Source organism: Sinohyriopsis cumingii, chromosome 17 (assembly GCF_028554795.1).
Source record: "Sinohyriopsis cumingii isolate HCF-2022 chromosome 17, ASM2855479v2, whole genome shotgun sequence".
NCBI lineage: Eukaryota > Metazoa > Mollusca > Bivalvia > Unionida > Unionidae > Sinohyriopsis > Sinohyriopsis cumingii.
The window spans coordinates 75,292,378-75,305,106 of NC_142977.1; the positions used below are offsets into that span (position 1 = coordinate 75,292,378).

General features: G+C 36.4%; 1 protein-coding gene across 5 annotated transcripts in view; it reads right to left on the reverse strand.

Annotated features, from left to right (window-relative positions):
- Positions 1–3,724: 3,724 nt before the first annotated feature.
- LOC149779254 (uncharacterized) overlaps positions 3,725–12,729 on the reverse strand; it is a 66,628-nt gene continuing 57,623 nt past the window's right edge. For all 5 annotated transcript variants that reach the window (XM_089939843.1, XM_089939842.1, XM_089939844.1 and 2 more), the window contains 4 exons: positions 11,213–11,257; positions 6,779–7,088; positions 5,711–5,788; positions 3,725–5,314 (listed from right to left, as the gene is read on the reverse strand). In XM_089939843.1, the coding sequence (XP_089795969.1) occupies positions 5,160–5,314; positions 5,711–5,788; positions 6,779–7,088; positions 11,213–11,257 (588 nt within the window). In that variant the 3' untranslated portion in view covers positions 3,725–5,159. The remainder of the gene's footprint in view (positions 5,315–5,710; positions 5,789–6,778; positions 7,089–11,212; positions 11,258–12,729) is intronic.

Consider the following 12,729-nt stretch of genomic DNA (forward strand, 5'->3'; position numbering starts at 1 on the left):
CGAAGTTGCATTGGTATCATGGATATCATTGTCTTGGTGAGCAGAATATGGTCTAGACACTAGATTCGCATTGGTACAAATATGTATTTGCCGTGTTCGATTCCACTGGTTTGTGAAAAGGTGACAGTTCTTTGAACCTAACGACCCATCGACTGATATTTTGCAATTAAATAAGCTGGTATTTATTAAGGCTTTTTTTCAAAAATTAACCAAAAGCAAGAGTTTAAGTGAGTAAAATTTATCACTGAAATTACCACAAAATGTGTGTTTAAAAATGGTAAAGTCACCTGCATTCGTATGATGCCCTCTTATATAGAATTGTACTAAAGGAAATAAGTTCAGCAATTTGTATGTAGTAGTTTACAAAAGGATATTAAAATATCAATAATGAGATTGTGTATGGATATTATTTTGTAACGTCAGATTACACTTATATTTTACTTTCCAGTATTACACTGGACAACAAATTTTTACAAAAGTCATGTTACTGAAATAAAATTAGTCAATTCTTATCAATTTTTATGTGCTGAACACGAATATGACAGTCAAATTGCAAAATTGGCTCTAGTTCTTTTGTAATCTGCAAGAAATTAATGTTTACATAACGAAATGCATTCCAATAGTAAAAGGTCAACTGTAATAGCCTACCTATAAAAAATCAAGTCATTGACTACATCTTAGATTTCTTCGCCTGTCTCTTGTACAGCTGTTCGGGAGCATCTCTGAGGAGTGTCCAGCAGCAGTCAGCCAGCATTGTAGTGGACCATTTTCCCTGGTATCTTTGTTCCATTGTTGCGATATCTTGATGAAAACGTTCGCCGTGTTCATCACTAACAATACCACAGTTGCTAGGAAAGAAATCCAAATGGGAATGAAGGAAGTGAATCTTTAGAGACATATTGCAGCCAAGTTTCTTATACTTCATCAACATGTCTTCTACTAGTTCCTTATAGTTTTCTGCCCTAACATTTCCGAGGAAGTTTGTAGAAACTAGGCGAAAAGCATTCCATGCTTGTTTCGCGTCACCTTCCAGCAAGTTGTTGAACCGGTCATCTTTGAAAAGCTCTCGAATCTGAGGACCCACAAAAACTCCCTCTTTAATCTTTGCTTCGCTGAGTCGAGGGAATTTTTCATGCAGGTATCGGAATGCTGGCAAAGTCCGGTCAATGGCTTTCACGAAGTTCTTCATCAAACCTAGTTTGATGTGAAGGGGTGGTAGCAAGATTTTCTGAGCCTCAACCAGAGCTGGGTGTTGGATATTCTTCTCTCCAATGGCTACATTCTGCCTGTGAGTCCATTCCTTCCTCATGTAGTGCATTTCCCTTGCTCGGCTATCCCACTCGCATAAGAAACACATGTATTTTGTATATCCTTGCTGCAGTCCCATTAAAAGGGCAACTACCTTCAAATCACCACAGAGGTGCCAGCTGTACTTGTTATACTCAATGGAATTCAGTAGCTGCCTTAAGTTATCGTATGTCTCTTTCATGTGGACAGCATACGCTACTGGAATAGATGGAAGAATGTTTCCATTGTGCAAAAGCACAGCCTTGAGACTCAGTTTCGAAGAGTCCACAAATAGTCTCCATTCTTGTGGGTCATGAGTGATTTTTAAAGCATTCATGAGGCCCTCAATATCGGAACAGAATATCAGATTACTTTCCTTTCTGAAGAAAGGCTCCAATTGCTGGTGGCGCTTTCGATATGCAGTAATTGTGACATCTTCTTCTAGAAGATTCCATTGTTGGAGTCTTGATCCTAGCAATTCTGCCTTGTTCTTTGATAAGTCCAAATCACGAATCAGGTCATTTAGTTCTTCCTGTGTTATTCTGTGTGGGGTTGATGATGCACCACAGTGAAAATCTGGATCACTGCATGCTGATGGACCAGGAGAAGAACAGGTCGACTCACCTTTGTCTTCGTCAGATGAATCAAGAGAATATTCTGCTGGAGGTTCTGGAATAGGAAGTCCCTCACCATGTGGAACTGGTCTCAATGCAGACGGAATGTTTGGGTAGACTATTCTCGACTTCTTTCGCTTCGTTATTCCGCCGGAAAGAGGAGGAACCAAGCAGAAGTAACAGTCATTTAGGTGGTTGCTTGGCTCTCTCCACACCATTGGGACTGCAAACGGCATTGATGACCTTTTGCAATTCAACCACTGTGAAAGCTGTGTTGTACATGTAGCACAGCATATATGCGGAGCCCAAGGCTTGTCTTGGTCACCAACCTTGCATCCGAAGTAAAGATGATATGCCTTCTTCACTTGAGAATTGATACTTTTCTTCTGGTTGGCAAATGTCACTTCCCCACAAATATAGCAAAAATTGTCCGCGGTATTAACACACTTTCGAGGCATTACTGTTCTTTATTGTACGTAAATGGATAAAATAATAAGTTTTATGTAACAGTAGCTTGAACTGTCTCGCACAACGTCTAAAATATTTTAAATGCTTAACCTATCTGATTGGGCTTTATATAGTACACTGCTTACGTCAGCTTCAGCAGCCGCCTGGCATTAGTATAATAGGCCTACACATGTATAGTACACTGCTGACGTCAACTTACTTCAGCAGCCGCATGGCATTAGTATTGCATTGCATCAGAAAATGATGCAATCAACTGTGGATGATGTGAGCATGATGGTATTATGCAATGTTACATCATTATTCCGGATGTTGCTGCAGTCCTACTGGAGAAATTTACACAGTGAAACATAGAAAATGAGGTATATGAATATCTTCAAAACGAGAGCCAATACAAATTTTTCACGGTTATATTCGTGTTCGGCACACCAAAATACTACAGATTAGGGCCTTTTCAAGTCAGTAATGATTTCACTGTTGACCAGTGTTAGTCGTTCAATATTCCGTTTAAATACATTTTAGCTCTGTCAAATACTATTTTTGGAACGCATTACTCCAATTGTTTACTGTTTTTCTCCTGCTTTTTCATCAGATCTAAAATCAGGAATTCGACGCTGTTTAATTTTTTTTTACAAAGCAAATTTGCAAACTGTAATTTTCAGTGATAGAAAACGTTTCCTAACTGATATTATATCTACTTGATATCTGTTATAAACTGACTCATAATTTCTACTTGCTACCTGTCATGAATTGAGTAATTGTATCTACTTGCTACCTATCAAAATTGACTAATTATTTATATGTCTACTAGTTACCTGTCACAAATGACTCCTTATTTCTACATGCTATCTGTCGCAAATGGCTCCTTATTTCTACTTGCTACTTGTCAAAAATGACTCCTTATTTCTACATGCTATCTGTCACAAATGACTCCTTATTTCTACTTGCTACTTGTCAAAAATGACTCCTTATTTATACATGCTATCTGTCACAAATGACTCCTTATTTCTACTTGCTACTTGTCAAAAATGACTCCTTATTTCTACGTTATCTGTCACAAATTACTCCTTATTTCTACTTGCTACAAACTGACTCAGATATTCTATCATATAATTAAATATCTATTATATCAATCATCCACAGTCTGATATATATATATATATATATATATATATATATATATATATATATATATATATATATATATATATATATATATATATATATATATATATATCACATTAAATTAGCATCCATTGTCAAGTTGCCCAATCCATTGTTCGTTATGCATTCGGTGTCCATTGGTAATCAGGCCTTGTATGTCCCGTGTTAGTCAGGTACAGCAAACGACATTCGAGTCTAAATAAAATACGTTTTATTTATATAATTATAGTCAGCACGATTTAAAACAATAGGCAACATGACATTATAACAATAAAGAAATAAAAATGTGATATGCAAGACATACACAAACAATGCGTGATACAGAGGATACAATGGGTCAAAGCTCATAGCACCTAACTTTAAATATATGCAAGCAAAACCATTAAAAATAAGTAGCAATTAAATCTGCGATTTTATTAGGTTAGGATAACCCGAATGACGCAACAACAAAACAAAACAACTAGGGAATTTAAAGTTATAGGTCGAAATTGAAATTGATATTAAATTAAATGCAAGAGCAACAATTTAGGTCTAAGATCATGCTGAGACATATTTAGTCTAACACGGGGTATTACATAAGTCAAGAACAGTGAAAGAACATGTTTTCGTCATCATGGCAAGTGGTGTGTGTGTGTGTTATAATTTGCATATTTTAAATATACAGTCTTTAACAATTCAGGATAAAAAATAACTATCTAAATTAATTAAAATTTGGTCTCTAAACTGATTAGAAAGCGCATTCCACAGAACGGCACATACATGTAAGTTTTTTTCTTTTTTTTTTTTTGGTGGGGGTTAAATCCAAATGTTGAGGTTGCATCTAAAATATTTGAATATAAAAAATTGTATTTATTTTCATCAAAGCGCATCAAGGCACCCAAACAAGTGGGCGCACAGTTATTCAGAAGTTTAGAGCCATAGCTTCCATGGTCAACATTTTTGCCTTAAGTAAGAGTTTATTATATATACTTTTGTAATCGTCATACACAAATCTCAGAGCACACCCTTAGATTTTTTTCTTCTTCAAATTTAGTATTGTTTATGTAAATGCAGAAATGGTAGGCTAAGGGACAGATGCTGAGATTGGATAAGATGAATTCAAGATTACGTAACATCTGAAAAATACATTTCAAGACCGATAGTTTCCTTGAGGCTTTCCTACCAAGATGTTTAGCACGTCAATCGAATTGCAGTTGATAGCCAACATAAATTCCTAGTAGTTTAAAAATGTATTCAGTTTTATGACTTTTTTTTTACTTATCCTAAGTACACACTTCGTACTGAATGTCTTTTTATCCACGGCTAGTGCTTGCGACGTTATGGGGCTGGCTTGCATTTTGTTCGCAGTGAACTAGTTAATCAGAATGTTGGACTCAAGTGTGTCAAACATGGTGTCGAAATCCGGCGAGGAAAGGTCAAGGTGTTATCATTAGTATAGTTATATAAAGGGCTATATTTAATCAAATACAAAATATAATGAATTAAATCGTTGAAAGTATAGATCAGAGGATTGACCCCTTAGGATCCCCTGCGTAAATTACAGTCCAGCTACTCAAGACACCCTACATCTCAATTCCCTTTATGGAACAGACTAGGGATAGTGTGAGCAGACGCAATAGATGTTTGAAATTATTTATTTGGGGGAGGGACATTCTCCACATAGTGACCAACTAGATTTCCTGCCGGCCGATAGTTGCCCACCACGATCACCTTGCCACCTGATGTCTTGGCTTTTCCAATGCCCATCTCTTTACTATCTTTCCATATCACCTGTGTGAAGTGTCCTGTAAGATACGAAACGGATTTGTGTATATTTCTATATTATCCACACGAGAGAGAGAGAGAGAGAGAGAGAGAGAGAGAGAGAGACTGATTTAGATTTTACTAAATCCACTGACAATATATGTTCTTGACAGATAGGTTGTGAAAAATTAATCACAAAACCAGACCAGAGTTATTCTGCAAGAGTTATATATATATATATATATATATATATATATATATATATATATATATATATATATATATATATATATATATAAAAACACATAAAAAACACTGCATAACGTATATTATTTCATAAGTTTTGAAATGAAAACCTGAAAATGTTTCGAGTATGAAATAAATAAACACTTTAGTAAAATTATAATGAAGCTTTGATAATTCTATTATTCCCTTACCTGTGCCACTCGATCGAGGTTCCTTTGTGAAATCATGTTTGCTGATCTCGCTGTACCATTGATCAGTCGCCTCTTTGCCTGTCAAAGACATCGTTATTCATAATTGAAAGCAAATGGAATATACAGTATAAACTTTACGTATTTCTTATCCCATTTCAGCTCTTGTGTGTTTTCTTCTATAAATATTAGTGATACATCGGTTGCCTACCAAGAAATACGTGGACGAAATCCAAACAAACGAGCTCGCACAATGCAAAACTTTTAAACTTAGATAAAACCATATACCAGTTCGTGTCAGGTAGCCATCCTGAATTACACCCATTGTCCACTGACTGGATAGCAAGATTAAGTTAGTCGTTTTCTGTGCCAATGGACAACCATCGTATATCTTATTTGAAGACAAAAGCTGGGATTCTGAACTTGAGTGCAGCAAATTACAATAAAGTATTAAGCAATAAAGAAACAACCGGTTTCTAAATTAGCCAAGTTTAAAGCAGGCATGTTTAACTACCTCCAAGGCGCAGGCCAGATAAGCGATTTGTAAAGTCACATCATATGATGTAAATCAGAGGGTAAAACAGGTTGCGGGCAGTGGGTTGCACATGCCTGATTTAAAGAGTCGAGAGAAAAGGATGTCCCCACAAAGGAAGCTCTCGTTTCCCTCGTAACGCTACTCATGCACAGACTTGATTTCGCAAGAATCTGAAAGAAATGGTTTTTTGTTTTGTTTGTTTTTAAATTAAAGTTTGCATAGCATTCACAGTGTTTCAGAGGTGCTTACAAAAGGTGTCACAAAGTATCGACATTTATTTTTTGCTTATCTGCTCTTGATATTATTGATCTTCTATTTTCTTTAACAAATAACCGAAAAGAAATGACACCATAAGCAATCGATAAAAACCGAGGCCAGCCCCAAGTTCAGAGACCTTGCAGTGGTATTAATAAACCACACATTCTGAAAACATCTCCCTTTGATCCATCCATCTATCCATCCATCCTTTTTACCTTCCTTCTTTTCTAGGCTAGTTCTTCAGTTTTGTAGTTATAAATATTGCTAAACTCGCAAACCTGTGTAATCTGCCCCCGACGAGGACCATTTACAGGCTATATTTTCTCCTAGTCTGTCCCCTTTATGGGTACAGTCACTGTGCTGAAAGCTGTCCGTCGTGGCAAGGTGCTCTGCCCATTTCTGGGCGTACTCGCTCAAGTCTTTCGCATGCTTCAGTGGTCCCACTCCATGAAGTTTCCGGTACTCGTTATGCGCCTTGACTGCGTCATCAATGAACTCACTCGGCTTCTGAGATCTCTTAGTTTCCGGAGAGGAATCTGAAGACGAGGAACTCGAACCTTTTTTCTTGGAACCCTTCACTTTGTTCTTCTGTAATATCGCATATGAAAATAAGACAGTCTTGTCTATAGAAAATACAGCCTCGAACCCAGCACTTTATTCTTCTGTAATATTGCATATGAAAATAAGACAGTCTTGTCTATACAAAATACAGCCTCGAACCCGGCACTTCATTCTACTGTAATATTGCATATGAAAATAAGACATATTCTTGCGTATAAAAAAATACAGCCTCGAACCCGGTACTTTATTCTTCTGTAATTTTGCTTATTCTTTTGTAATGTTGTTTATGGTAATTAGACAATTTGTCTATATAACCCGTTACATTAAATGGCATTAGGATGTGATCCGAGCTGATACCATTTTTTAAACACTTGCCAGTAATCAAATTCAAGTTCAACACAGCGAATTAAATGAAGATTATAAGAAAATTGGAAATGTTTTCAGTACATGTTGGATGGTACAAAAACGTCAAAATTAAACAAATTGCCTCGAATAATTTGTTTTATTGAGGTTTAGAAGGTTAATGTATTCTATATGGTTGTGTGTTTGAGGGGATGAGTTATGGTTGAGAGGTCAGTGCATTGTGTATGGTTGTGAGTGTATGAGAGCAAGAGACTGCTTGAGTGGTTACTGAATGGTTGAGTATGTGAGACGATGAGTCTGGCTGAGAGGTTAGTGTGTTGTGTATGGTTGTGTTTGTGAGCGGATGCGTCTGGTTGAGAGTTTAGTGTATTGTGTTTGTGAGGGGGGATAATGATTGTGAGTTTATTGTAGAGCGCGCGCGTGTATGTGTGTGCATGTGTGAGGGGAAGAGTCTGGTTGTGCAGTTAGTATATTGCAATGGTTGTATTTGTGATGGGTGAATCTGGTTAAATGCTTTGTGTATTTTGCTTGGTTATGTGTGAGGAAGTCAGTCTGGTTGAGATGTTAGTGTATTGTGTATGGTTATGCTTGTGTGACGGGATGAATCTGGTTGTGAAGTTTGTGTGTTGTATTTGTGTGTGAAGGGATGAATCTGGGTGTGAGGTTAGTGTATTGTGTATGGTTATGCTTGTGTGACGGGATGAATCTGGTTGTGAAGTTTGTGTATTGTATTTGTGTGTGAAGGGATGAATCTGGCTGTGATGTTAGTGTATTGTGTATGATTCTCTGTGTGTGTGGGAGTAAATCTGGCTGAGAGGTTAGTGTATGGTAGGTTGGTGGGTGGGTGGGTGAGAGGTTGAATCAGGTTGTGAGGTAAGTGTATTTTTTATGGTTCTTTGGGTGGATAAACCTGACTGAGCGTTTAGTGTATTGTGTTTGTGTGTGTGTGTGTGTGTGTGTATTTGTCTACGAGATGTTTATCGTGCATTTCACAAAGTACGAAAATGGTTAGGACATGATTCGTGTAGTCTGAAAATAAATGCTTCATGTATTTTGCGTTTTGATTTTTATTAAAACATGGGGAGCGTTATTCCTTCAAAAATCTTTGTCTGGTGGTGAAAGTGCAAACCAAACGACTTGGCTCATCTATCAGAAAACTTTACTCAAAATTTCCTGTAATCAGTGGTACTCCAAACATAGCAATAATAATAAAAATTGACAAGCGCAGCAGTTTGATTGGTCAAAATAATTTCCATAAAGATTAGAGGTGAATCCAATTTTACGACGGAGGGACTTAAACATTTAAACAACCTGGCGTCAGCTGTAAATTTGATACTTGAAAGTGTATGCATTGATTTCAGCAAAGTACTTTATATCTAAAAATCGAATTCACCTTATTGCGATGAAGTGAAATGATTTAGACACTTGTCCCCCTAAATAAATATAGTAAGTTCTCCAGTTATTTTCATTTAACATGTACGCAATACTGGCATGAAGCGGAAACTACTGGTATAGGTCTTCGTGTTCTTTTTCTTCTTCGAAAGAGCTCTAGTTTTCCCCTTTCTTTAGTAAACAAGTCTCGTGGTCAAAGTAACTTTCTTAGTCCTCAACACCGCATGAGAAAATCCTTTTGATAAGGCAAGGGAAAATTTAACATAAGAGAATAGATGAATTAGATCGGTGTGTCTGCTTTTGTTGAAGTATTAGTAATTAAACGTCATTAGGTACACCCTATTAAATGATTGGTCAAGTGTGCAGCAAAAAATGAGCACTCTACTATGGGCATGGTACGATTTATATACAGTATATACCTCATAGATCCAATACTAGCTGGTTCAACGAAAACACAAAAGAAAATTTGTTTTAAAGCTGAAAGAAAGAAAGGAACGGCCATTGAGATTAAGACGGATCTCCTTTTTGTATTCCAACGCGTTCTCAAGGGCAGGTAGTGCAGCACGGTTTTGTTGTATAACAGGATTTGTCTTTGCTCTGTTCCGGATGACAGGCATTCAGTTCAGTCTTCATACCTTATAGCGGTCATTTGTCGCGGACGTGAAATCTGTCGATTTTATTACAAAGAAAACTCCTCAGAAAATTTGTATTTTGGCTAGTATTTTAGCTATCGTGGATTTAGAGAGGTTATTCTATCCAAGGTGGTAACTACTGACAGGATTTAATTTCGCTATCAATGAGACCGTTAAATAATTAAAACAATATTTTTCACTTAAACTTTCCGCTATAAGGCACTCTCTTTTCGGCGCACACACACAAACACACACACTATTTAAAGACTTTGGAACTTTTGAAGTTCTAGCACTGCAAATGGGAAAAATATTATCTCCCCTTTTTGTATCTTGTAAAATTGTACAGACTGGTTCTATGTCATAATAAGATGCTGATCTCTTTAACTGATTCCTTGAAAAACTAAAATTTCATTATCCAATAGATGCTGTTGCACTGAAGAAAAAATGCGGAATTTTTTACATCAGGCAAACGACAAGTTTTAAACCGCATTTTCTCTAAAAATCTAAAATACTGACCACGTTGAATGCAGTTTATAAGCAATTTTAAAATAATTCACAAGAACCTTACATACTAAATCGCTAACGTGTCAGATTCCATAGCATGAATCATTCCTTGGAGAACGGGAAATTTAGAACCACAACTCTAACTGTATCAGATTTTATACGTACCATCTGTATTGTGGGCATACTTAAGAAGGGGTTCGCTTAATTTAGCGGTGTCTGTATTGCGAATAACTCTGTACTAAAAAGAAATCGGGGATAATCATGGATATTAATTAGCATATCAGATAATATAAGAACTTTTTTGACAATATAATACATACAAATATGTATGAACAACTCCAAGCTTTGACCCATATTTCATAGAGCCATTTTAATGAAAATAGCCAGTATCTCATTCTGTGTAAATATATACAAGATTTGAGTAAATACAGATAATGTCTTGAAAATGGTTGTACGACGTTGAAGTCAGGACGAGTTGAATTTGTACATGATATATAGTGTATGTCAGCTAGATGTCGTAGCTTGAGAAGTAAATGTTATATCAAGCGTCTGAATGATTTGACAAGCTTACAGCTTACAGCGTGCCCGCAATTATAAAATATATCCCGCTTTGCAATCTATAGTATTTATTGACAGTCCATAGGTATTTCTTTAACGAGAGATAGACTAGCATGTTGGGATAGGTAATCTTTTATGCAGCGTAGACCAGTGGCGTGCTAAGGGTGAATTGCGTCGGGGACGATCTTGATAGCCTAAACGGGTTTGGCGCCACAAGACCTCAATCGCCCGTCGTTTTGGTGCCCTATGACCTCAGGCATCTGAGTCAACCGCCCCGTCCCCCCCCCCACTCCGTTATTACTCTATTGGCATAGGCACATATGTTATCACTTTAATTCTTTGGAACAATCGCACGAGATTTTTTAAAAAATTTCTTGCAATTAAGTGACAATATACGCCCTGGCTAATTCGCAAATTAAATTTTGACGGAGACTTTTTGGATTTCAGCTTTTAAGAAGCCTTTGTGAAACATTAATTAATAAAATATAATATTTCGTTGAGGTTAAGAGCGATATTTTCACCTTGTCTAGCAAAAAATACAATTTTAATGGTCTGTGAAACTGTCATATTAACACAAAGAAGATAACCTGCTAAGGGATTGAGTTTGCTTAAATGTGAAATGAGACGAAATGCACTCGACATCAGCTGTAATTCTACATTACCAGCGACACGCAAACAACACAGATTATTTAAAATTCTTACCCCATTACCGTCGTCTAACCGCATCTTTTCAAAATTAACTGTGTCCTGAAAGAAAATAAGAATGCTCTGTCAGCCATTAGGAATTAAATAAAGACAATACAATCTGGGCTATGAAATAAACATCAAGACTGATTATGCTTATTTGTTTATGCCCATCCTAAGTAACAAGCAATTTATAACTCAAATACTACAAAGACATTTACCTTAAATTCGAAATGGCATCTGCGTTTTAAACACATATCTGGATTTTGTAAATTTCATCAGAACATCAGCTTAGATATGAGCATCCGATTCCATTGTAACTGTATTTACTTCTAACTGTACCATAGTCAATTTGTGTTGTATCTATTTTTACTTCTAACTGTGCCAATGTCAATTTGTATTGTATCTGTTTTTACTTATAACTGTGCCAGCGTCAATTTGTGTTGTATCTATTTTTACTTCTAACTGTACCAGAGTCAATTTGTGTTGCATCCATTTTTACTTCTATCTATGCGAGCGTCAAATTGTGTATCTGTTGTTACTTCTGAAGGTTCCGGAGTCGTACTGTGTTGTATTTGTACTTACTTCTAAATGTGCTACAATCAAATTGTGTTTTATCCGTGTTTACTTCTCACTGTACCAGAGGCAAAGAAATACTGCTATATTTTCAAATTAAATTTATCGACGACGTATAGTCTTCATTCGTGTTGAAGAAAAGGACATTGTTCACATTACACTATGTTGACACCTCTTAACCCAGCCTCAGTATGCCTTGCTGGTTAGGACTTAGAAGTGACACCCTGTCTTTCCGAAAAGCTTTTTAATATTGTGGGATTCCCTTGTCCATCCTTAAGGTGTTAGTGTTTTGTAAAAGTAAGAAGTAAAATATTACAGTTTTGTCAGGGTAGCACTTTGTTTTGTTCTGCCATATCGATTTGTTAGATTAAACCAATGCTTGGGTGGAGACGCACACTCCCTTCCCTCTATCTGAGTAACAGTATGCATACTTCGCTAAGAACTTAGGATAGTACTCCTCACTTCTTGGACATGTGATCTAAAGCTATACCCCTTTAGATTTATTTTTGAAGATTGAAATGACTGGCAGAGTCAAAAGTTTCCTTGTGTCGTGTTTATGTGGGTGCTCTTGTTGTATTGCAGCTTATTTGTGTTTCAAATTAAACATACAACTGATTTTCAAGTGACAGCTGTTGTATCATTTTCGTATGGAAAAGCAATCGTTACCTTTTTACATCGGTTTTAAAATCAATACGAAATAAAACCTAGTAAAATATGCTCACACAGGTGTGTTTTGTAACTACACAGGTAACTGGGGGAGAAACCCAACCCAACCTATTCTTGATGTAGATTTGAATCTAAAATTCAAAATAATCGAAAAGGAAGTATTTAAAGGATTTAAAAAATAAACAACTTTACTAATTCACTCTATTAACTGCTGACGACATTCTGTAATAATTGCAAGGGAAGAGACACAGGTATCGGTAGATACGTAAAGAGTGTAACATAATGCTGATGTT